Below are 26,268 nucleotides of genomic sequence, written 5' to 3'. Positions count from 1 at the left end.
ACCCACACCTCCTATAAGCATTTTATCCTTTTGTTGGTTTATGTGTGTGTGTGTGTGTGTGTGTACTGTTTTAACCCCATCTTATTCCCCCTCCCTTGACACTGTGTTACTGGACTAGAGTCCTGTCACTGTTTCTATGCAACACTAGGCCCCTTCTGGACAACACCTCTCTCCCGTCCCGCTCTGTCTCTCACTCTTTCCTTCACCCTGGAGAGGGAGAGAGGGAGAGAAAAAAGAAGGGGGGAAAGTGGAAATAACAGGATGATGTCTCAGGAGTGGCTGTCTGTAAAAAATGAGAGTGGGGGGAGAGGTGTTTTCTCTGTGTATGGACTATGAAGTGGGGAACGTGCCATATGGAGCAGCGTCCTACTGTAAAGCCACAGTCAAAAAGCATTTTTAACACTCAGAGAAACACAATAAACAATGAGAGGGAGAGAGAGAGAAAACAAGGTAGATCCACTGTATAAAGGATACAGGACTGGAGATAGACTGATATAAAATTAAACAATGGCCTTTTTAAACTTCTGCAGTGATAGAGAGAGGGGGGAAGAGATTTAGAGATGGAAAGATAGAAAGAGGTAGATGGACTGATAAATTGGTAGCGGGATGCGACGGAGGAAGTGTAGACTACTGGAGATAGGGACAGGATGGACGAGAGAAAGTGATACAGACAGAAAAAAAAGAAGAAAAAACAACGGAACATTTTGAAAAATTTGCTAAGGGAGACAGACAGCTCTGGCAGGGAGGGGAGGAGGAAAGAGGGAGCGCGTGTGTTTTTATGAATGAATGTCGGTGACTCAGTCGATGTGTCATACAGCCCAGTCTTTATAAAAGGACGTTTAAAACAAGCCTAAACATTTCACTGCGCGAAAATTTGACTTACACACACTCGCATCCCTCCCTAACCATTTGTCTGAGTGTCTGTCTATCGTTACTATCAGTTCATTACTAGAACTACACTCAAACTTTACTGAACAAAAAGTTTGGAGGCATTGTATTTTATTTCTTTATTGGATAGTTCGCCCTCATTCCTCTACTTTTTCATTCATTCTCTCGTTATTTTCCTTTTCTGCAATCTCTTGCCTCCACTCTTTTCGCGGAGTGTGAAAGCGAGAAGAAACTGGAGCACGTGACAATTTCCGGAGTTCGATTTATTTATAAATTTTCTTACCTTGTTTTTTAAAACTATTTATTTATTGTAAGTCGTGCATTTATTTATTGTACACGAACAAATATGAAATGTAAGTGCCTGATTATTCTTTCAATTGTTTCTGAATTTTCTTATTATTATCATCCTTTCTCTCTAACGTGTCTTGTTTAGTTAAGTCTATGTCTAATATGTTGGCATAATAATATGCTGTCACGATTCTCAGGGTATGATCATTGATTGGGCTATTCCATATTCCAATGCAATTACTGAGCATGCAAATGTTACTTAATTGCAGCTAAGCATTGCCATGTTCAGTGACCACTGAGTGATCCATTTGTTTCAAGAAGCCTAGACACTGACGTCTTATACCAGCAGGTGGTTAAAGTTTGAACAAGGAGTGATGCTCTCCTGAGTCCTGGCTTGTGCTTCTTGTGGTTCTCCTGTAATTACACAGGCATTTATCATTTCAGCAGCAATTGGGACTTTCTTTACCTTGTATTTGAACTTGAAAGAGAAGGAATGAATGAGCTTACTGTTACAAAACTGTCTTGGTTTAGGCTGTGTAATGCATGTCATCCAACAACTGATGTATACTATTGCAGGTGTGACCATTGGAGGCGTTCATGAAAGTCAATAATTGTGAAGATCAACATAATATTATAGTGTGTGAAGTGTCCTGCATGTAATGATTTGCATTTAGGACTCTGGTCACATCCAACAACTGATGTGTCGTATTGCAGGTGTGACAATTAGAGGCATTCAGGAAAGTCGATAATTGTGAAAGTGTTGTTATTGTTAATGATATTATGAGTCATAGGATTGAACGATTTAGACATAATTTCATGTAACCTGTGAAAACATGACTCTGCTGGCTTTGTGCAACTCTGAAGGATTCCACTGCCAAGTCTGGGTTTATGTTTACATTATGGTGCAATATCGTACCCCGAGGTCATTATCATTATATCGACATGACAGCTCTTCTCTGCGGTCATATAAATCTAATAATTGCTTCCATTTCCTCCCACCCTGCAGTGCTTGTCGACTCCTCCTCCTCTCTGTTGCTCTCGCTGCTATTGGCCCAGCTTCCTTTATTTACGTCTGCCGTCCCCGCCCCCTACCGGAGGCCGAACGTCGTGCACGAACTGGATAGATTGGCCAATCAGACGAAAAATCTGAGGCAGATCACAGCAGATCTATTGGTGAGTGGAATGTTACTGTACTCACTTCTGATGTCATGATGGGGAGATTGCTATACTGATCTGGGTACTGTATTGATTGTGTGGTGGTGATCATGGCATGATCACCACCACACAATCAATACAGTACCCAGATCAGTATAGCAATCTCACCAGTTTCCTGAGGCACATGAAAAGAGACTGGCTGAAGTTTCTGTCCAATAGCTCACCTTTATGACCCCTTAATGACTACTATAGTGGCATATTTGCATAGAACAGTCATAAGAAGCCCTGCTCCTTCTGCCTCACTCTCCCTGACTGTGACGCAATACAACTCTGGACAGCTGAATTGGACAGTTGACTTAGACGTCTTATTCTCATGGCTACGTTAACCTGCTTGTGTTGTGTCAGCCAGTGTATTAAGAGTCCCTTAGCTGTGTGAGAAGGACAGTCAGGGCAAGTGTCAGTAGAGATTTCACTATGTGAGGTCAGCCTTAAGGTCAGCCTTGATCCAGACAGGACCAACTGGAGCGCCGACTAACTTCGCCTCTAGACACTGATCTCAGGTCAGTTTAGTGTTAATGCTAAGGGTTATGATTGGGGGCAGGTACGCTGGTCCTAGATCTGTGGCTATGGACATCTTATACCTGGAGTAGAAACACACTCAAAGAGAATAGAAAGTAACTATCGGTAATAGGTATTTCTGGAACTGATTAACTCTGTTTATTAGCTGTGAGGAAATGGAATGTGGATTGGCACCTGTTGCTTATCTGGTGCTGTTTCCTGAAGTTGTTCTAATCTCGATGCCCAAGTAAAAGCGGCTGGGGAGTTTGTATTGAAATGGAAATGATTGCTGTGTACGTTTGGCCTACAGATGTGCTGGAAGTGTCCTGTAAGCAATGTGTTTGAACAGGTGAACCAGAACATATCCTTATCTTTGGTTATTCATGACCGCAAGAGATACTATTTTTATATGATGTAAATCAGAAACCACATTTGTTTAAGACACAAAACTGAAAATAGTTACACACTAGTCTCTGGCAGGGGGATTGGTCAATAAGTAAGTGTGTGTGTGTGTGTGTGTGTGTAGTATCTCTGTATGAGGACACAGTGCTATAGCAATAATGTAGTATGGGGGCCAGATGTAAGGAAGTAGCTTTATCAAAGAAGAGTAAAGTAGCTTTATCAAAGAACTCTGCACAGCAACGGCAATACGCTGCTTTAACAAAATGTTGTGTTTGTTTTTCAAAGACATGAATCATTTATTTTGGTTTCTTTTCTTCTTGTGCAGAGTTCCACTGAACAGGGGTCAAGGCTAGGGGAAAAAAATAGAATTTGATTCAACGGAAAGTCCCCGCAAGAAAGCAATAAAACTGTGTGTGTGTGTGTGTGTGTGTGTGTGTGCATGTCTGTGTAATGTTTCTACATGTCTGTTGTGTGTTTTCGTGTGTGTGTCCATGTGTTGTGTGTGTCAGAGTGTGAGTGTGTGTATTGAGGGTGCTGTAAATAGTTGTGTAGGTGTGGTGTTTAGTGTTTGGTTGTCGGTCGCCACAGCAAAGTGACCTGATAAAAATCACAGAGATTTATCACATTCCAGTATTTGCATTCAGAAAGATTGTTGGGGGGGTGCAAGGTTCAGTCGAGTGAGGTCATGATGAAGAGAACGAGAAAGGGAGGATAAGAGAGAATTACAGGCTGAGACTGAGCATATAAAAGAGATCAGAGAGAGGTGTATAAGAAGTGGTCACCAGCCTATCTGTGTGTGTGTGTGTGTGTGTGTGTGTGTGTGTGTGTCTGTGTCTGTGTGTAACAGGGTGTAAGAGCGAAGGTAGAGAGGAAAGCAGAAGGAGAAATAACCCAAAGAGGGGTGAAAGGGATAAGAGGGGTGGGATTACTTCTGAAAGAAAGACAAAACATTAAGCCAAACATTAATGGTCTTTTGTAAAAGACAGAAGCAAGTGAGGGAGTGAGGGAGGGATGAGAGGGAGAGAGATGGGAAAACAACAATAATAGCAACAACAATAATTGCAAAACACGATGGTAAAGCACAATGAGGACAGAACACCACAATAGCATGAGGAAGCATTAAGTGTACACAACCCATTGTGTACCACCATCCATCATGTTTTCCTAATGCTGTTATGTTTCTCCACTGATTGGTGCTCTGACGCACATGGCATCAGTCACTGTTGTGCTTCACGTCATTCTCATTCATTTACATTCTTACTCATAAATCACTTCTTCACCTGTTTAAGGCCCACAGAGATACAGTAGCAGCCCCCCCCCCCCCCCCCCCCCCCCCCCCCCGCCTGGTCACAGATCACTAGGGGGGGTGCTACTAGGGGGGCTGCTACTGAATCTCTGTGGCCTGCTACTGTATCTCTGTGTGATCTGCCTCCCCCTAGTGGTGGCTGTGAGCAGTGGCGACAGACTGAGGATTGTACACACATTACTACACAGCAATACGTCATCTCAGACTTTTTAATAGCTGCGACCCTGGAGTTTCCCTGCAGCTCTGTGTTGTCTATCCCACTCAGAGCTCTCTAAGTCACAGCATATGTTGTTCTCCTCCTCTCCCAGTAGAAAACATCCTGTGGTTTCAGGTCACTTGCTCTTATTGTTGACGTTTTCGGGGTTACGATCTGGGTGAACTCTCCCTGACCCGACCACACTTTTCTCAGGGAAAGCTAGGGTCTCTAGTCCTGGCCAGACCAGACAATCATCTGATCTAGGTGCTGCTGGAGTAATACTTGCCTTATGCTTACGTGACTTTTGTGAGGATGTGCAAATTTGTGAGGATGTATTTGACTGACGTAGCGTGTTGTTTTGTCCGTTTTTCTTACAGAAGGAACATGCGTTCGAGACAGACCCAGAACAGCATAGATTTAAGTCCCTGCCACTAATGAACAACAGGGCCAGTGACATCAACTCCCTTGAGGTAAATGTGTTTTACGTTGTGTGTGTCTATGTCTTTCTGCCTTCCAGATGTGTTCTGTCATGTCCCAGACATTGATACTAAATCTCTCTCTCTTTCTTCACCCCCCTCTTCTCTCCTCCAGATGAGACCCACTCTCTCTCAGCTCCACACGGACTTGAAGTCGTTTGAGCACCACTTTGCCTGGTTGAGCAGAGCATCAAGGAAACACCACCACCCTGCTCTCCCTAAACTGGGACAGATGATGTCACTCATCAAGTCTCTCACCAGCATGCTAGAGCATCAGGTAACTGCTCTGTTCAACACTAATACGGCTGAAACATAATGCAGCTTAGTACATTTATATCATTTGGATATATTATACATATGAGATTTTATCAGATCGTTCTACTGTTCTTACACTGTGTGATGGTCTAATAATGGCTCTGCAGTTCTTGCAGTCAGTTTCAATCATTATATTACATTTAGGCCTGTTGCATCACATTTTTTGGATGGGAGGTACATTAGTCTAGCCTAGCACTTCAGACAGGAAATCTAAACCATCCCTCTTTCTCGCCGTTCTCCTCATAGATGATGAGAGTTGATGCTCAGCGTCTCTCTCCTCCCTCTCCCTCGATGCCGCCTCCACCCCCCTCCCAGTTTGATGTGTTACAGTCTTCCCAGGAGCTGCTACTACAGTTCAGACTCTTCTGTGATTGGGCCCAACGAGTGTTCTCAGTGCTCAGTACAAAGTCCAAAATGTCTGCAGTACAATGATGATTCCTGAAGTGCTATAGTCTATAGGGATACACAGAATCCACACTACAACCAATGGGGATCTAATAGCTTCAACCGGCGCTACAAACAATGGTGATTCAAGATAACCACACTACAAACTTGCACTGTTGTCACTGAATGTCCATTCTCATTGTAGCCAATGTGGGAGCTCCATATTCAAACTACAGCCTATGAGGATCCACCGTATTCACACTATTACAACCAGTAATGGTCTTCAATATTCACAAACATGTCACTGCCACCCCATCCTCTCTCTCAAATACCTTGTTCCTGACTGTGTTATTTATGTATTTATTTATTTATTTACTTATTTATTTGATGTCATTATTTATTTGATTTTGTAACGTGTCACATATCATTTTTACTTTATTGTTGTGAATTTAATTCCTTGTACCTTGTCAATACTCCTATTTTGTTCTCTCTCTCTCCCCCTTCATCCTTCTTCCCAAACTAAACAAAGAGACCACACCGTAGCACTTCCTGACTTCTTACAGTCTCTAATGATATGGATTGTATTTTCAACTATTTAACCTGTCTCTCTTTACAAAGAGTAGCCTATTTCCGCCAGTAGATGTAGCAAACATACTTGGCTTGTAGCAAGCATATCTTGGGAGAGCCTACATGTATTTTTCTTACAGTGCTGTACTTTCCCTTGTAGATTTAGGGTTACTCATAGAATCTACTGAACATGTTAAATGTGCCACCTGTTTGGTTTTGTAAACTGTTAAGAAAGAGAATTTTGAACCATGGCTCAATCAGGATGTCAACACAACATAGGAGGGTAGATCGTTTTTCCATGGGTTTAGTTGCTATTTACAGTCACTGTGTCCCACATGGAAAAATAACAGGTGGTATATCTAATGCTGTGGTAAAGGTTTATGAGTATGCACTGATCTAGGACCTGATCTAATCTCTTTGCACAAATTTGTTAGGATTAGCCTTTTGAGTCAACTGACCCTTACTCTGTGCCTTGGTACACATAATGTTTGAGCGTTTTAGTGACATAAATAAGAAATTAAAAAACACCCCAAGCCTTAAAATACTATGTATTGTGATATTGTGATACTACGGTTCTGCACAGTTGTACAATAATGTAAATTGTTGTATACAATGCAATTGTCTATTATAGTTTTCTATGATATTTAATGTAGAACACTCTGTCAATGCTATCCCTATCGTTTTGTCGCAATATCAATATTATTCTATTCTAGTATTTTGTGACAGTATTTACTATTTATTTAAGTTACTTTGGTGGAACTATTTATTTGCGCTGCAGAGGAGCAAGTCTCCTGTTGTTTTTGTACTTTTATACGGTTTCTATTCATATTTACCATTATCATTGCTTATCATCCATGTTGAAATCATTTTAGTACCATGTGTGAACGCTGTGGAAAACCTTGTGCTTGGGGTTTCCAGCACAGACTGACTGATTGGCCTAAATGTGAAATGTGTGCCTTGAAAAAAAAGTTAATAAAGAACATGCACAATGACTGAGATGAATGAGATGGGCTTTTCATGTTACTTTGTCATATTTTCAATATTAGGTAGGCCTACACGTCATGCGCTCTTTTTTTTTCTTTCCCTCCCTTATTCACCATCCTCCTGTGTCTCGTCCATCATCACACACTACAGGGCCTTTCCTACATTCTACCAAAAACTGCATTAACCATCAGGCATTGCAACAAGCACAGAGTTCATAAACCTATTTCCAATTAACCTATAATACGATTTTTTATATTTGGGTTTAAATTTAAAACAATGTGTGAATTCAAGTACTAAATCACAAATTAGTACAGTATTATCATATATTTTTTAACAGATCTAGAGACAAGAGTTGACTGTTGAAACTCTTACCCAGTGGCAGTGGTGCATTCGGGGCTAGACCCAGCCTATAGCGATCGTCGTTGTTGGGAGGCGGCAGCGGGTGGGTGACAACTAGCTAGCTAGTTAGTTTGTGCTCAGGTTTATTGTTAAGGTTGTATGGAGTAGCACTGCGAGTCTCAATCCATTTTCACAATATCAACAAAAGCATTAGCCATGAGTTAATGATACTAGGTGAGTAATTGTTGCAATATTACTAACGCACCATTCCTATCAAACATTATATAGCGAAGAATGACGCACGGACGAAGGCTTATAGATTCGCAGGCCAGTTGCAGAGGAGGCATTGAAGGCGGCATCTGTAACATTTTATGCTTATAGTTTACAACAGGGTAGGTAGCATTTGTTTGTTTTCTGCCTTTTAGCTGGGAGAAACCGACATTTTTCGCACACGCTCATCAGGGACAGACGCGTATAAACAGAAAGACGGCCAGGGAGGAGGGAGGGGAGAAATAAGAAGAAGAAGAAGAAGGAGGGAGGGGTCGGGAGGAGGTGGGATTTAAAGGGATAGACGGGTTCGCCTTTTGGCCGACTTTATTATTTGTAAATGTTTGAATGTTTGAATTGCTTTGGTGTTAGTTCATGGACCTTGTGTCATTGATCAATACTTTGTGTTTTATTTTATTTTACAGTCCTACTCTTAAGAAAGGAGACCACACACTACATCAGCTCAGCTGTTGTTTCCACACCGAGGAACAGAGTCACATCAGCTGAAGGAACCTTTCCACCTGCAATGAATGAAACCAGGAAAGAAGAGATGCAGCTCCACCAACAATAATACACACACTTACATTAATACCAAACATACAACCTTTTATTCCCTAATCGTGTCTTGCCTCAACATGGCAAACTCAGTGGCCACTCTAGTGGTCCAAGCGGAACTATTACCCCCTCAATCGTCCTCCTCCCTCTCTCCCTTCCCATCGCTGCAGGGATCAGGAGAAGGGGAGGAGGACAGGGAAAGGGGGGAAGAAGTGGATGTGGAGAAAGGGATGGTGGAGGGGAATGAGGATATAGTGCTAACCAGGGTAGGGGTGCAGATGGTGACGTCATCGGTCCTGGCTGCGCCCCATCTCCAGGAGCACCCTGAGCACCCGTTCCAGTGCCTGGACTGTGGCAAGAGCTTCAAGTGGTCTTCAAGGCTGGCCCACCACCAGCGCAGCCACAACAACGAGAGACCCTACCGCTGTAACCTCTGCCCCAAGGCCTTCAAGGGCTCCTCCGCACTCCTGTACCACCAGAGGTACTGCCGGGAGGGAGACAGAGGGGGACTGGCACAGTGAAAGTTAGCTATAGAAATGCTTGCAGCTTATAACACACATCTCACTTTATGAAGAGTATTCTTCTCCTTGTGTCCATCTGTTTTCATCTGTTTAGTTCTGTCACAATAATCCAAATGAGGGAAAGGTGCCGTGAACAATATAATGTGAGTCTATTTAGGGCCGTTAGAAACTAGTGGAATAATCAATACAAGCAGGAATTCTTTCTGTAGCCGGTATGATGTCCTGTAGATCTGTTGAAGGGTCAGTAGATTGTCTGTTTTCATGATTGTTTTTTCTGTGCAGGTCTCATTCAGGGGAGAAGCCCTATAAGTGTGACGACTGTGACAAAGCCTTCAAACGTTCCTCTCTGCTCCAGGTGAGAAACAATGGGCAGTAGTGGTTCCCCCATTTTGTGGTAAAAATGTGTTAAAACTTTTGTTGATTGTTGAAAAAAAGTTGAATGTTACAGTAGTAAAAGGCTCTTTTGGGGGTTAAGGGACCAGTCATGGACGTTCTCTCTCTTGTGCATGTCTCCAGGTCCATCGTAGCGTCCACACAGGCCTGCGGACCTTCCAGTGCCCCTACTGCCCGCTCACCTTCAAGTGGAGCTCCCACTACCAGTACCACCTGCGCCAGCACACGGGCGAGTGCCCCTACCCCTGCGACAGCTGCCCCAAGGCCTTCAAGAACTCCAGCAGCCTGCGCCGACACAAGAACGTTCACCTGGGTCTGAAACCCTACGTGTGCACCGTGTGTACCAAGGCCTTCACCCAGTCCACCAACCTCAGACAACACATGAGAATCCACACAGGAGAGAGGCCCTACATCTGTGGAGAGTGTGGACGCAGTTTCACACACTCGTCCAATCTGGCCCTGCACCGGAATTCTCAAAGTCACACTGGTGAAGGAAAGGGGGGGGAGACAGGGGGAGACAAGATAGGGGATGAGATACAGGAAGTGATAGTGGGGGAGGACATGACATCACAAATGTTGACGGACATGGGCTTTGTGAGCCAGGAGGCCACGGTGGGGTTGGGGGTTGGGGAGGTGTTCCTATCGTCAGGTCACCTCCTGCCCCATCTCACCCTCACCCCCACCCAGGGGGGCGTGTGCACATCCAGGGCCATCGGGACAGAAGTGCACATGAGCACGGAGTCGGGCGCCAGCGTGCTGCTGTACAGCTGTGGCAGCTGTAGTCAGACATTCAGCACACGGACAGAGCTAGAGGACCACCAGGCCATGCACCTGGGCCCCGGGGAGGAGGGGGGCAGCGGGGTGGGGGAGGGGGGAGAGGGAGGGGTGGGGCATCTGCTGGCTGACTTTGAGGAGGTGGTGGAGACGACGGCAGCAGCAGAGAATGGACACACTACTGCTGAACTACTGGGACTGACTGGGGGAGTGGACGGAGGGGTGAGTAGTAGGACTCTTGTCTCAGCCTGGGGAGGTTACCCCTAAGGCTCTGTTTTAGGGTCACACCAGATTCATCCATTCATGATCAATATTTTGTTTCTTACTCTACCCTCTAGGTCAATATATCAGCTAATATGACTGCCGTGATGTTGATGTTGTAGTGCAATGACTCTGACCTAATAGTGTTGTGTCCCATGTCAGAATATGGGGACTACCCAGGCCCAGTTTGACCTGCTGCAGAGCTTCACAGTGGGGACTCAGATCCCCACAGACAGCGTGGAGACAGCGGGTAACACCACCGGTACAGGGACGGGCACAGAGTGTGCCTACTGTGGGAAGAGCTTCAAGACCAGCGGAGGGCTCAACAGACACCTGGCACAGGTACCAATCAGCTGAGCAAATCAAATTGTATTTGTCACATACACATGGTTAGCAGATGTTAATGCGGGTGTAGCGAAATGCTTGTGCTTCTAGTTTCGACAATGCAGTAATAACCAACGAGTAATCTAACCTAACAATTCCAGAACTACTACCTTATACACACAAGTGTAAAGGGATAAAGAATATGTACATAAAGATATATGAATGAGTGATGGTACAGAACGGCATAGGCAAGATGCAGTAGATGGTATCGAGTACAGTATATACTGTACATATGAGATGAGTAATGTAGGGTATGTAAACATTATATAAGGTAGCATTGTTTAAAGTGGCTAGTGATACATTTTTTTCCCCCATCAATTTCCATTATTAAAGTGGCTGGAGTTGAGTCAGTATGTTGGCAGCAGCCACTCAATGTTAGTGGTGGCTGTTTAACAGTCTGATGGCCTTGAGATAGAAGCTGTTTTTCAGTGTCTCGGTCCCTGCTTTGATGCACCTGTACTGACCTCGCCTTCTGGATGATAGCGGGGTGAACAGGCAGTGGCTCGGGTAGTTGTTGTCCTTGATGATCTTTATGGCCTTCCTGTGACATCGGGTGGTGTAGGTGTCCTGGAGGGCCCCCGGTGATGCGTTGTGCAGACCTCATTACCCTCTGGAGAGCCTTACGGTTGTGGGCGCAGCAGTTGCCGTACCAGGCGGTGATACAGCCCGACAGGATGCTCTCAATTGTGCATCTGTAGAAGTTTGTGAGTGCTTTTGGTGACAAGCTGAATCTCTTCAGCCTCCTGAGGTTGAAGAGGCGCTGCTGCGCCTTCTTCACCACGCTGTCTCTGTGGGTGCACCAATTCAGTTTGTCTGTGATGTGTACGCCGAGGAACTTAAAACTTACTACCCTCTCCACTACTGTCCCGTCAATGTGGATAGGGGGATGCTCCCTCTGCTGTCCACAATCACCTCCTTTGTTTTGTTGACGTTGAGTGTGAGGTTATTTTCCTGACACCACACTCCGAGGGCCCTCACCTCCTCCCTGTAGGTCGTCTCGTCGTTGTTGGTAATCAAGCCTACCACTGTAGTGTCGTCCGCAAACTTGATGATTGAGTTGAAGGCGTGCATGGCCACGCCGTCATGGGTGAACAGGGAGTACAGGAGAGGGCTCAGAAATCACCCTTGTGGGGCTCCAGTGTTGAGGATCAGCGGGGTGGAGATGTTGTTGCCTACCCTCACCACCTGGTAGCGGCCCGTCAGGAAGTCCAGTACACAGTTGCACATGGCGGGGTCGAGACCCAGGGTCTCAAGCTTGATGACGAGTTTGGAGGGTACTATGGTGTTAAATGCTGAGCTGTAGTCGATGAACAGCATTCTCACATAGGTATTCCTCTTGTCCAGATGGGTTAGGGCAGTGTGGTTGCGATTGCGTCGTCTGTGGACCTATTTGGGCGGTAAGCAAATTGGAGTGGGTCTAGGGTGTCAGGTAGGGTGGAGGTGATATGGTCCTTGACTATTCTCTCAAAGCACTTCATGATGACGGAAGTGAGAGCTACGGGGCAGTAGTAATTTAGCTTTCTTGGGAACAGGAACAATGGTGGCCCTCTTGAAGCATGTGGGGACAGCAGACTGGGATAAGGATTGATTGAATATGTCCGTAAACACACCAGCCAGCTAGTCTGCGCATGCTCTGAGGGCGCGGCTGGGGATGCCGTCTGGGCCTGCAGCCTTGCGAGGGTTGACACGTTTAAATGTTTTGCTCACGTCGGCTGCAGTGAAGGAGAGTCCGCAGGTTTTGGTAGCGGGCAGTGTCGTTGGCACTGTATTGTCCTCAAAGCGAGCAAAGAAGTTGTTTAGTTTGTCTGGGAGCAGGACATCGTGGTCCGCGACGGGGCTGGTTTTCTTTTTGTAATCCGTGATTGACTGTAGACCCTGCCACATACCTCTTGTGTCTGAGCCGTTGAATTACGACTCTACTTTGTCTCTATACTGACGCTTAACTTGTTTGATTGCCTTGCGGAGGGAATAGCTACACTGTTTGTATTCTGTCATGTTTACGGACACCTTGCCCTGGTTCAAAGCAGTGGTTCGCGCTTTCAGTTTCTTCGCGAATGCTGCCATCAATCCACGGTTTCTGGTTTGGGAATGTTTTAATCGTTGCTGTGGGTATAACATCGTCAATGCACTTTCTAATGAACTCGCTCACCGAATCAGCTGGTGGGCTGCACATCCTCACTACTATGTCATAAGGTCTCTGTCCTGGATGCCAGTTTGTTTCTACTTCGTCTAACTTGGGCCTAGTTTCAATCAGTTAAGCATTAACCTGCGATAACCGACAATTGCATAGCGTATCATTGGTTTTGCTTGAGAGCTGTCATATCCACATGCAGCTCCCGGGCGGTATGCCTTTCCCAGACAGTTCCATTGGATGCATTAGTAGAAAGCCCCTCCAGCTGTATTACAAGTTGGAACTCTGGAATGTGTGATGTAATCTACACTTTGATTAGTGTGAACTGATCTACTCCTTGGTGTCTGTAAAGCTGACGTTATCTGATCTATAAATAGTCTGTTTTGATGACCCTCTCTCTTCCCAAATATTCTTCTCTCCCTCTGCTCCCTCTCCAGGTCCACTCCCTCTCTCCCTCCCAGTCTCGCTCCCAGTTCAGCTGCTCTGCATGCGACCGCTCCTTCACCCTCCTCTCTTCCCTGCTCACCCACCAGCACTCCCACACCCCTGAGCAGCGCCTCCTGGCCGAGGCTGAGGCGGAGATCGTCTGCCCCGCGTCCCTGTCCCTTTCCCTGCCCCTGCCCTCCTCCCCCAGCCAGGGGGACCAGCACCAGGACACCCAGGGGGACATCCACGTCCGCCTGATGGCTGTGACCGAGGAGGGGGACAGGGAGGTGGTGAAGGCATCCAGCAGAGCAGTGGTCAAGGGCCAGAGGAGAGGAGCAGCTAGTAAGACCGCTGGGGGGAACAATGGTGAGTTAGTCTTTTTCTTTTGGCATTTTGATAGAAAATACTTTTAAAATTAGATACCTTGACAGTAACCGAGCCGAACCAACTGCTGCTCATGAAATTACCTGTAGAATTCATGTGTGGGGAAAGTCTATATGTCTATATAACATTCTTTCTGTACATTCTCCCTGTCCCTGTGGGTACGGTACAGAGAGGCCGTACCGTTGCTCTGAGTGTGGGAAGGCCTTCAAGGGCTCATCAGGTCTGAGGTACCACATGAGGGACCACACAGGAGAGAGACCCTACCGCTGCACAGAGTGTGGCAAGAGCTTCAAGAGGTCCTCGCTGCTCTCCATACACCAGAGGGTAAGACGCATCCGTCCATTTCTATCTCACTAAGGCTGCGTTTAGACAGGCAGCCCAATTCTGATCTTTTTTTCACTAATTAGTCTTTTGACCAATCAGATCAACCTTCAAACAGATCTGATATGAAAAGATCTGATGTGATTGGTCAAAAGACCAATTAGTGAGAAAAAAAGATCAGAATTGGGAGCCTGTCTGAACGCAGCTTATGGCATTTGTCACAATGTGCAGAACAGTGGCACTGCTGCATTATAGCACTTTATGACCTGCTTTGCTTGTTCAACCTTTTGAATGTACCTGTACTTTCAGAAGAATCCAGGCCGTATTCAGTTGTTTTCTGACTGATCCCCCCCCCCTCCTCTCCAGGTGCATACAGGTGTGCGAGCGTTCCAGTGCCCCTACTGCCAGCTCACCTTCAAGTGGAGCTCCCACTACCAGTACCACCTGCGCCAGCACACGGGCGAGCGGCCCTACGTGTGTCAGGAGTGTGGAAAGTCCTTCAAAAACAGCAGCTGTCTGAGGAGACACAGTCAGCTCCACTCTGGCCTGCGCCCTCACATCTGTCCCATCTGCTCCAAGTCCTTCTCACAGACCTCCAACCTCAAACAGGTCAGCACAGATAGCTCTGCTATGGCCGTTGCTAGGATTCTTATGATATTGTGTATAGTTGCTCCTTCGCTCCATCTCTCTCTCTCTATATATATATATATATACTGTGGGGCAAAAAAGTATTTAGTCAGCCACCAATTGTGCAAGTTCTCCCACTTAAAAAGATGAGAGAGGCCTGTAATTTTCATCATAGGTACGCTTCAACTATGACAGACAAAATGAGAAAAATTGAATTTATTTGCAAATTATGGTGGAATCCTTGGGAGCAATTTCCAAACGCCTGAAGGTACCACGTTCATCTGTACAAACAATAGTACGCAAGTATAAACACCATGGGACCACGCAGCCGTCATACCGCTCAGGAAGGAGACGCATTCTGTCTCCAAGAGATTAACGTACTTTGGTGCGAAAAGTGCAAATTAATCACAGAACAACAGCAAAGGACCTTGTGAAGATGCTGGAGGAAACAGGTACAGAAGTATCTATATCCACAGTAAAACGAGTCCTATATTGACCTAACCTGAAAGGCCGCTAAGCAAGGAAGAAGCCACTGCTTCAAACCCACCGTGAAAAAGCCAGACTATGGTTTGCAACTGCACATGGGGACAAAGATTGTACTTTTTGGAGAAATGTCCTCTGGTCTGATGAAACAGAAATAGAACTGTTTAGCCATAATGACCATCATTGTGTTTGGAGGAAAAAGGGGGAGGCAGCATCATGTTGTGGGGGTGCTTTGCTGCAGGAGGGACTGGTGCACTTCACAAAATAGATGGCATCATGAGGCGGGAAAATTATGTGGATATATTGAAACAACATCTCAAGACATCAGTCAGGAAGTTAAGGCTTGGTCGCAAATGGGTCTTCCAAATGGACAATGACCCCAAGCATACTTCCAAAGTTGTGGCAAAATGGCTTAAGGACAACAAAGTCAAGGTATTGGAGTGGCCACACAAAGCCCTGACCTCAAATCCTATAGAAAAGTTGTGGGCAGAACTGTAAAAGCGTGTGCGAGCAAGGAGGCCTACAACCCTGACTCAGTTACACCAGCTCTGTCAGGAGGAATGGGCCAAAATTCACCCAACTTATTGTGGGAAGTTTTTGGAAGGCTACCCGAAACGTTTGACCCAAGTTAAACAATTTAAAGGCAATGCTACCAAATACTAATTGAGTGTATGTAAACTTCTGACCCACTGGGAATGTGATGAAATAAATCAAAACCGAAATAAATAATTCTCTACTATTATTCTGACATTTCACATTCTATAAATAAAGTGGTGATCCTAACTGACCTAAGACAGGGAATTTTTCCTAAGGTTAAATGTCAGGAATTGTAAAAAACCTAGTTTAAATGTATTTGGCTTAGGCGTATGTAAACTTCCAACTTCAACTGTATGTAAAGGTGATATTTCAATTATACATTTGCACACGGTATTGTGTGGAGATTGATAATGTGGAAAAAACAATTGAATCCATTTTAGAACAACATGTGTAAAATGTCAAGCGGTCTGAATACTTTCCGAATGCACTGTATCACTCTGTCACAAACACTTTCTCCTCTCCCTTTATCTTTCTCTCATCCTCCCTACCCTCCTCTCTCTCCATCAGCACGAACGCACCCACTCAGGCGAGCGGCCCTTCCAGTGTGCCCAATGTCACAAGAGCTTCACCCACTCCTCCAATCTCCAGCTCCACCTGAGAACCCACTCCTCCAGGAAGGACTACAAGTGTCCCTTCTGTGGGAAGGAGTTTGTCATGCAGTCCTACTTGCAGAGGCACATGAGGACCCATGGGAATGGGGCTGAGGCCGGGGACGCTGGGGTGGGGGGGAAGGAGGGAGGCAGGGCAGGTAAAGGGGGTGGAGGGGTGACAACCACCACCACCTTACTAAACCCCATCACCCTAGAGACCACAGGGAACTCTGGGTCTCTGATCGTGTCTCAGCCTGCGCTGGACATTCCCCCCAACACCTCCCAGAACTACTTCATGATCCAGACAGCAAATGGGCTTCAGCTCATCCCCCTGTCTGCCCCCGCCCCCCCTCCTCCCCCTCCGCCTCCCCCCCAGACACAGTACATCCTCCTACAATGCCCCTCCACCAATGGGAGCCAGCCCAGCCTGATTCTTGTCCCCACCACAGCGACCAATCCCCAGCCCACCCTGGAGCCCCAGGGCCTCCCATTGGTCCAGACAGTTCTAAACCCTGCCCAAACCCAGATGCAACATTTCCAGACCATATCCCAGCAACAACAGCAGCCCAGGTTCATCATCACCACCAACAACAACAATGTAAACAACCCTCCCATTGCTAAGACAACAACTCCCTCCCTGAACTCTATGCTGAACAAGCCCATTTTAGGGAAAAGTACCCGGACAGCCAGGTCCAGGAGAGGACGGAAACCCAAAGCCGCTGTAGGTCGGCATACTACCTCCTTGGTTGCTACGACAACCACCTCTGTCACAATGACAACAGCCCCCGTCAGTCAGTCGGGGGATGTAATAGCTGTGTCTAGCTGTAATGTAACTAGTGTCACTCCAGCTACTGTTACTGCTGCCAACACTATGACATCATCATTGCCATCGTCTTTACCCGCCAAGTCACAAAGTCCTTTCTCACCACCAACAGCCTCTGTCTCTGTTTCTACCCCCTCCTCCTCTTCCTCTGTCACTGTTACCTCAGGACCCCTAAAGGTTGCCACAGTTAACTCAGTTACCACGGTTACCCCGTCCTCCCTGCCGTCTGACCCTGTGGCCTGGGTTGGGGAACGCCAAACCGCCCCAGAGTTGGGCAAGTCCACTGAGCAGGACATGAGAGGGGAACAGTATGTCCTCTGCTTCCAGAAAGAAGGAAGGAAGAAGGAAGAGGTAAAGATAGGAGGAGAGGGAGGAGGGTCCTACGTGTTGCAGTTTGAAGGGGAGGGGTCCGGGGAGGGGGGACAAGGAGGAATGGGCAGAGAGGGGGATGGGGAGTCATACGTGCTGCGCTTTCAGACTGAGGGAGAGAGAGAAAGAGAGAGAGAAGGACAGAGAGAGGGAGGGAAGGAGAATGGAGGCCTGGTGTCACTGAACCTGCTACAGGAATGGGGAGGAGTGAGGGAAGGAGAAAGGCGAGTAGGGGAGGATGGTGGCGAGGGAGAGTCCTTTGTGCTTCACTTCCAAACAGAGCCGCAGAGCGAAGAACGGACCACTTCTGACCGTGGCTATCCAGAAGGCCCCAGCAACAGCCTGGAACTTTCCTGCCCGCCTCCCCAGGCCTTAATGCCTCTGAATGGGCAGGAGGTGGTGTTTGAGCTGGGGGATGAGAACAAGATGGTGGGCCAGGGGTCTGGAGAGAGTGTGCAGATGATAGCCCTGATCCAAGGTGAAGGGGGTGGGGAGGGAGAAGGGGGCAGTTACAGCGGGGCAGGGGGGGCAGTAGGGGAGGGAAGGGTGCCAATGGAGGGCATCTTTCAGCTGGAGGGAGGAGAGGGGATCGTCATAATTGAGGTTAGCACCAGCAGTCTAAGAGAAGGGGGGATGGACAGAGGGGAAGGAGGAGTAACTGTAGACAGGAGTGAAGCAAAAGGAGGGAGTGGAATAACTGAGAGGCCTGAAAAAGACAGGAACTCAGCGGAATGCATTGAAATAGAGACTGGAGCGAATGAAGGAGAAAACACAGCTACGAATGGCCCTACACCTAACTCTCAATTCTCTTAAACCTAAACCAAACAACCACTGTCAGGAAATGTGTGTGAAGGCGTGTGCATGTATGTGCACACATGAATGTACATATGCGTGTGCGCAATGTGTGTGTGTGTTTTTGATGTGGAGGCCTTTTCCAGCTACTGAACTAAAGGAGAGTATGGTTGTTCAGAAAGACACTATAGAAAGTACTGTAGGAAACAATACCAAGGTGCCAGAAACATGAGGAGTTACATTCACTGACTGTTAATGAAGAGGGACCTCAACAAATGACTTATGAGTTTCAATTAAACTGTCATGTTGACAGTGTTGATATTTGTGGATGAATAGATGGCTATGTTGGCTCGGTTTCACTATAAATATTCATACTAGGAAATAGTCATTATTAATAAAGTTGTTACTATTTTTGAATGAATGTTGATTAATTCACCTTTCTTATTTCGTAAATATAAATATGTCCCTTTATCTAAAGAGGAAGAGGATCAGCTCAGAATAACGGACAATCCCAGTTTATTATGGGAAATAGCGGTTCTCCACGAGTGCGACTGACCACGTTCACGTAGCAGGTTAGTCAATTTTCTGCGGCCCAGGTACTCGCTATGCAAATGGCGTAGAGATTCATTCATGACAGTAAATGTTATCGTTAAACTACGTAACACTACATTTGCAATAGGTGGCCATGGTGGCCACGCAAGTATATCATTCAATCAGACATAAGAAAAATGGTTTTGAAGGAATAAATACACAGCGAATATATACATCCGTTTCCCTGCATTTGGCGGTGGTCCAACGCTGCACGTTTGCAAGGTAGGCGAGGTAGGTTCGACCGGGCTGAACGAAAAGATTCAACGTTTATTTAGACATTACGTATGAAGAACCCTTCTCCACCCACCATTTAAAACATGTCAACGGGTTTAAAACAGGCTCAAAATAATATGATTTGTCTTTTAATTTGAACTCCATTTTATTGTACATAGAAGACCAACAGTGGTCTAAAGGAGTCTCTTGGCCCGTTGTTAGTTGTTGATACGCCTTGTAGAAGCAGTGTGGCCATGCAATAGACAAATCCTTTCCCGACCCCCTCAAATAATCCCCCGTTCTTTAGCTTGATTTTGGGAGGAAACGCCACTGCACTCACAACTGACACATTGTGCCAACCTGTGCCAGTGTGACGCATCGGTTGTTACATTGGAGTAACAAACGTTGTGCTGTTACTTTGTTGCACAATGCAGCCACCTACTGTATGTATCCTGGCATTCATAGTCTCTGATAGAGGGATATCATAGGGGTCTGCCCTCATACTATAATGTCATGGGTTTTCAACGTGTATCTGTCAAATGAAGGCAGTCAATTCAGGAAATAAACAAAAATGACTATCCAATAATTGAAAAAAGGGCCTTTCTTTTCAATGACTTCTCAATAAACTGAAAAGTAGAAGCAATTTATTTCAAAATTGAGACCAACCCGGGTATATATGTAGGCTACATATACAGTGTTACAGGGATGGATTGCTTTCCTAATGAGTCATGGCCTCAAACCCCAAATAGCCTGGATCAAATATAACCCACCACATTCCCATCATCTTGAATACGATTTTATACCATTTAGCTACTATGGTAACCAGAATGTAAATACTCAGCTGTATATTGTCATTGTAGTGCTGTATGTAATCAAATATGCTAAATTCAACCACATAGTGTATCTGTACAAAGCAATGTGTTATGTGACCATGAGATTTTCTATATTTGCAGACCGGTGTGTGTTGCTGTATGAGGTGTGCGTGAGTGAGGGTGTGTGTGTTGCTGTATGAGGTGTACGTGAGTGAGGGTGTGTGTGTGTGTGTGTTGCTGTATGAGGTGTACGTGAGTGAGGGTGTGTGTGTGTGTGTTGCTGTATGAGGTGTGCGTGAGTGAGGGTGTGTGTGTGTGTGTTGCTGTATGAGGTGTACGTGAGTGAGGGTGTGTGTGTGTGTTGCTGTATGAGGTGTGCGTGAGTCAGGGTGTGTGTGTTGCTGTGTGAGGTGTACGTGAGTGAGGGTGTGTGTGTGTGTGTGAAGTCCAGACATGGTAAAGCTGGAGCTAGATCAGGTGGTAATGAGGAGGATGAGGGAGGATGACATCGAGACTGTCAAAGCTATCATCAAGGTGTGTGTTTTATCCTCAAAGTTATGCACACACACCCACATACACACTTCAAGCCTGAGTTATGCTCTGTCTCTACACTCTCAGCTGCCTTAGAACCTTTTTTTTGTAAGAGTACTTTTTCAGGTTAACACTCAAACTTACGTTTCTCTCTCTGGCCCCATCCCTTACGACCCCTCTCTCTCTCTGGCCCCATCCCTTACGACCCCTCTCTCTCTCTGTCTCTCTCTCTTTCTCTCTCTCAATCTTTCTCCTCTCTCTGGCCCCATCCCTTACCACCCTCTCTCTCTCTCTCTCTCTCTCTCTCTCTGTCTCTCTCGATCTTTCTCCTCCCCCCTCTCTCTCTCTCTCTCTCTCTCTCTCTCGATCTTTCTCCTCCTCTCTCTGGCCCCATCCCTTACGACCCCTCTCCCTCTCTCTCTTCCTGCTCATCATCTACCTCAAGTTCACCATGCCACGCTCCACCGGAGTGCTGGGCACCAGCCGGGCCCTACTGGGACTATGTGGGGAGCAGTTACCGAGGGGCGCAGGACGAGACCCTTCCCAACCCCTATAGCAGGATCAGTGGGAAACCCCCACCGGCTAAAGTAGGTTTCCTTTTCTTTGACTTTAGGTACTGTATGTTGTGGATGTTACATGCATTGCTCAGTTTTACTATGGTGTTTTAGTGATTTGGACTTTTCGTGCTTTGGGCTGAGTTGCTGCACAAATAAAGTTGATTATTATCTGTCATTAAAGGGCAAGGCCAGACGAAAGACCAAACCCAAGGCAGAGGACAAGGACAAAGACTCGTCTCCTGAGATCGTAGACGTGGAGAGGGAGAAGGCAGCAGGGCAGGTGTGGGTGGCGGACTGTGAGGGGGAGATCGTGGGCTGTGTGTCCAGGGAGGGTGACTGTCATCTGGGGATGAGGAGGTTCTGCAGGGTGGTGGTGGGCTGCTGGTACCGCCGGGAGGGCCTCGGCAGACTGCTGGTTCAGAGTCTGGAGCAGAGGGACAGGCAGGTGGGGGCTAGGAGGGTCTACGCCCACGTCCCCTACCCCTCTGCAGTAGGAGAGGCCTTCTTCAGGAAGCTGGGCTACAGGCTGCAAGAGGAGGTGGGCTACGATGGGGAGGAAAAAGAGGAGGATGAAGAGCAGCCAGAGAGGACATTTCAGGGCTTCCATGTCACCAAGGTGTTTGTCAAAGACCTCAAGTGATGGAGGAGACAACGAAGGCAATGTGGAAAATAAGACAAAGAAGATATACTAAAGGGAAATAGAGAGAGGAGGAGGGATACTGTAGGGAAATAGAGAGAGGAGGAGGGATACTGTAGGGAAATAGAGAGAGGAGGAGGGATACTGTAGGGAAATAGAGAGAGGAGGAGGAGAGATACTATAGGGAACTAGAGAGAGGAGGAGGAGAGATACTATAGGGAAATAGAGAGAGGAGGAGGGATACTGTAGGGAAATAGAGAGAGGAGGAGGAGAGATACTATAGGGAAATAGAGAGAGGAGGAGGAGAGATACTATAGGGAAATAGAGAGAGGAGGAGGGATACTGTAGGGAAATAGAGAGAGGAGGAGGAGAGATACTATAGGGAAATAGAGAGAGGAGGAGGAGAGATAAGATAGGGAAATAGAGAGAGGAGGAGGAGAGATACTAAAGGGAAATAGAGAGAGGAGGAGGAAAGATACTAAAGGGAAATAGAGAGAGGAGGAGGAGAGATACTAAAGGGAAATAGAGAGAGGAAGAAGAGAGATACTATAGGGAAATAGAGAGAGGAGGAGAGATACTATAGGGAAATAGAGAGAGGAGGAGGAGAGATACTATAGGTAAATAGAGAGAGGAGGAGGAGGAGAGATACTAAAGGGAAATAGAGATAGGAGGTGGAAGAGAGATACTATAGGGAAATAGAGAGAGGAGGAAGAGGAGAGATACTATAGGGAAATATCGAGAGGAGGAGGAGGAGAGATACTATAGGGAAATAGAGAGAGGAGTAGGGATACTAAAGGGAAATAGAAAGAGGAGGAGGAAGAAAGATACTATAGGGAAATAGAGAGAGGAGGAGGAGAGATACTATAGGGAAATAGAGAGAGGAGGAGGAAAGATACTATAGGGAAATAGAGAGAGGAGGAGGAGAGATACTATAGGGAAATAGAGAGAGGAGGAGGAGGAAAGATACTATAGGGAAATAGAGAAAGGAGGAGGTAGAAAGATACTATAGGGAAATAGAGAGAGGGGGAGGAAGAAAGATACTATAGGGAAATAGAGAGAGGAGGAGGAGGAGAGATACTATAGGGAAATGGAGAGAGGAGGAGGCGGAGGGATACTGTAGGGAAATAGAGGTGGAGGAATAGAGATACTATAGAGAAGTAGAGAGAGGAGGAGGAGAGATACTATAGGGAAATAGAGATAAGAGGAGAAGGAGAGATACTAAAGGGAAATAGAGAAAGGAGGAGGAGAGATACTCTAGGGAAATAGAGAGAGGAAGAGGAGAGATACTATAGGTAAATAGAGAGGAGGAGGAGGAGAGATACTATAGGGAAACAGAGAGAGGAGGAGGAGGAGAGATACTCTAGGGAAATAGAGAGAGGAGGAGGAGAGCTACTATAGGGAAATAGAGAGAGGAGGAGAAGGAGAGATACTCTAGGGAAATAGAGAGAGGAGGAGAGATACTCTAGGGAAATAGAGAGAGGAGGAGGCGAGATACTATAGGGAAATAGAGAGAGGAGGAGGAGGAGAGATTCTCTAGGGAAATAGAGAGAGGAGGAGGAGAGATACTATAGGGAAATAGAGAGAGGAGGAGGAGGAGGAGAGATAGTATAGGGAAATAGAGAGAGGAGGAGGAGAGATACTATAGGGAAATAGAGAGAGGAGGAGGAGAGATACTATAGGGAAATAGAGAGAGGAGGAGGAGGAGAGATACTATAGGGAAATAGAGAGAGGAGGAGGAAGAAAGATACTATAGGGAAATAGAGAGAGGAGGAGGAAGAAAAATACTATAGGGAAATAGAAAGAGGAGGAGGAAGAAAGATACTATAGGGAAATAGAGAGAGGAGGAGGAGAGATACTATCGGGAAATAGAGAGAGGAGGAGGAAAGATACTATAGGGAAATAGAGAGAGGAGGAGGAGGAAAGACACTATAGGGAATAGAGAAAGGAGGAGGTAGAAAGATACTATAGGGAAATAGAGAGAGGGGGAGGAAGAAAGATACTATAGGGAAATAGAGAGAGGAGGAGGAGAGATACTAAAGGGAAATAGAGAGAGGAAGAAGAGAGACACTATAGGGAAATAGAGAGAGGAGGAGAGATACTATAGGGAAATAGAGAGAGGAGGAGGAGAGATACTATAGGTAAATAGAGAGAGGAGGAGGAGAGATACTATAGGTAAATAGAGAGAGGAGGAGGAGGAGAGATACTAAAGGGAAATAGAGATAGGAGGTGGAGGAGAGATACTATAGGGAAATAGAGAGAGGAGGAAGAGGAGAGATACTATAGGGAAATATCGAGAGGAGGAGGAAGAGAGATACTATAGGGAAATAGAGAGAGGAGTAGGGATACTAAAGGGAAATAGAGAGAGGAGGAGAGATACTATAGGGGAATAGAGAGAGGAGGAGGAAAGATACTACAGGGAAATAGAGAGAGGAGGAGGGATACTATAGGGGAATAGAGAGAGGAGGAGAAAGGAAGATACTATAGGGAAATAGAGAAAGGAGGAGGTAGAAAGATACTATAGGGAAATATAGAGAGTGGGAGGAAGAAAGATACTATAGGGAAATAGAGAGAGGAGGAGGAGAGATACTATAGGGAAATAGAGAGAGGAGGAGGAGGAGAGATACTCATGGGAAATAGAGAGAGGAGGAGAGATACTAAAGGGAAATAGAGAGAGGAAGAGGAGAGATACTATAGGGAAATAGAGAGAGGAGGAGGAGAGATACTATAGGGAAATAGAGAGAGGAGGAGGAGAGACACTATAGGGAAATAGAGATAGGAGGAGGAGAGATACTATAGGGAAATAGAGAGAGGAGGAGGAGAGACACTATAGGGAAATAGAGATAGGAGTAGGGATACTATAGGGAAATAGAGAGAGGAGGAGGAGAGATACTATAGGGAAATAGAGAGAGGAGGAGGAGAGAAACTATAGGGAAATAGAGAGAGGAGGAGGAGAGATACTATAAGGAAATAGAGAGAGGGGGAGGGATACTATAGGGAAATAGAGAGATGAGGAGGAGGAGAGATACTATAGGGAAATAGAGATAGGAGTAGGGATACTAAAGGGAAATAGAGAGAGGAGGAGGAGAGATACTATAGGGGAATAGAGAGAGGAGGAGGAGAGATACAATAGGGGAATAGAGAGAGGAGGAGGAGGAGAGATACTATAGGGAAATTGAGAGAGGAGTAGGGATACTAAAGGGAAATAGAGAGAGGAGGAGGAGAGATACTATAGGGAAATTGAGAGATACTATAGGGGAATAGAGAGAGGAGGAGGAGAGATACTATAGGGAAATAGAGAGAGGAGTAGGGATACTAAAGGGAAATAGAGAGAGGAGGAGGAGAGATACTATAGGGAAATTGAGAGATACTATAGGGAAATAGAGATAAGAGGAGAAGGAGAGATACTAAAGGGAAATAGAGAGAGGAGGAGAGATACTATAGGGAAATAGAGAGAGGAGGAGGAGAGATACTATAGGTAAATAGAGAGAGGAGGAGGAGAGATACTATAGGTAAATAGAGAGAGGAGGAGGAGGAGAGATACTAAAGGGAAATAGAGATAGGAGGTGGAGGAGAGATACTATAGGGAAATAGAGAGAGGAGGAAGAGGAGAGATACTATAGGGAAATATCGAGAGGAGGAGGAAGAGAGATACTATAGGGAAATAGAGAGAGGAGTAGGGATACTAAAGGGAAATAGAGAGAGGAGGAGAGATACTATAGGGGAATAGAGAGAGGAGGAGGAAAGATACTACAGGGAATAGAGAGAGGAGGAGGGATACTATAGGGGAATAGAGAGAGGAGGAGAAAGGAAGATACTATAGGGAAATAGAGAAAGGAGGAGGTAGAAAGATACTATAGGGAAATATAGAGAGTGGGAGGAAGAAAGATACTATAGGGAAATAGAGAGAGGAGGAGGAGAGATACTATAGGGAAATAGAGAGAGGAGGAGGAGAGATACAATAGGGAAATAGAGAGAGGAGGAGGAGGAGAGATACTCATGGGAAATAGAGAGAGGAGGAGGAGAGATACTAAAGGGAAATAGAGAGAGGAAGAGGAGAGATACTATAGGGAAATAGAGAGAGGAGGAGGAGAGATACTATAGGGAAATAGAGAGAGGAGGAGGAGAGACACTATAGGGAAATAGAGAGAGGAGGAGGAGAGATACTATAGGGAAATAGAGAGAGGAGGAGGATAGATACTATAGGGAAATAGAGAGAGGAGGAGGAGAGAAACTATAGGGAAATAGAGAGAGGAGGAGGAGAGATACTATAAGGAAATAGAGAGAGGGGGAGGGATACTATAGGGAAATAGAGAGATGAGGAGGAGGAGAGATACTATAGGGAAATAGAGATAGGAGTAGGGATACTAAAGG

At 45.9% G+C, this 26,268-nt stretch overlaps 2 protein-coding genes and 1 pseudogene across 3 annotated transcripts; all 3 read left to right on the top strand.

The window, feature by feature from the left end:
• The first annotated feature begins 372 nt into the window (after window positions 1–372).
• LOC110509048 (interleukin-11) lies at window positions 373–7,527 on the top strand. Of its 2 annotated transcripts, XM_021589998.2 has the most exons (5): window positions 373–1,241; window positions 2,183–2,349; window positions 5,171–5,263; window positions 5,385–5,546; window positions 5,831–7,527. In XM_021589998.2, the coding sequence occupies exons 1-5, from the start codon at window positions 1,235–1,237 to the stop codon at window positions 6,014–6,016; spliced, it is 615 nt and encodes a 204-aa protein (XP_021445673.1). In that variant the 5' UTR covers window positions 373–1,234; the 3' UTR covers window positions 6,017–7,527. The 2 variants fall into 2 exon arrangements, with proteins under 2 accessions (XP_021445673.1, XP_036824640.1); XM_036968745.1 differs by lacking the exon at window positions 373–1,241 and having other exon boundaries at window positions 2,028–2,349.
• Window positions 7,528–7,931: 404 nt separating this feature from the next.
• znf628 (zinc finger protein 628) lies at window positions 7,932–18,977 on the top strand. The gene is made up of 9 exons (XM_021590011.2): window positions 7,932–8,092; window positions 8,551–9,161; window positions 9,484–9,556; window positions 9,718–10,590; window positions 10,792–10,971; window positions 13,582–13,936; window positions 14,124–14,278; window positions 14,642–14,884; window positions 16,490–18,977. Exons 2-9 carry the CDS (start codon window positions 8,656–8,658, stop codon window positions 18,575–18,577), a joined length of 4,473 nt encoding a protein of 1,490 aa, XP_021445686.2. The 5' UTR covers window positions 7,932–8,092; window positions 8,551–8,655; the 3' UTR covers window positions 18,578–18,977.
• A 1,551-nt stretch (window positions 18,978–20,528) lies between these two features.
• LOC110520907 lies at window positions 20,529–22,013 on the top strand (annotated as a pseudogene).
• Window positions 22,014–26,268: the final 4,255 nt, after the last annotated feature.

This window comes from Oncorhynchus mykiss, chromosome 3, assembly GCF_013265735.2.
Source record: "Oncorhynchus mykiss isolate Arlee chromosome 3, USDA_OmykA_1.1, whole genome shotgun sequence".
NCBI lineage: Eukaryota > Metazoa > Chordata > Actinopteri > Salmoniformes > Salmonidae > Oncorhynchus > Oncorhynchus mykiss.
Note: the sequence above shows the minus strand (reverse complement) of the source record. Positions and strands in the feature narration are given on the sequence as shown.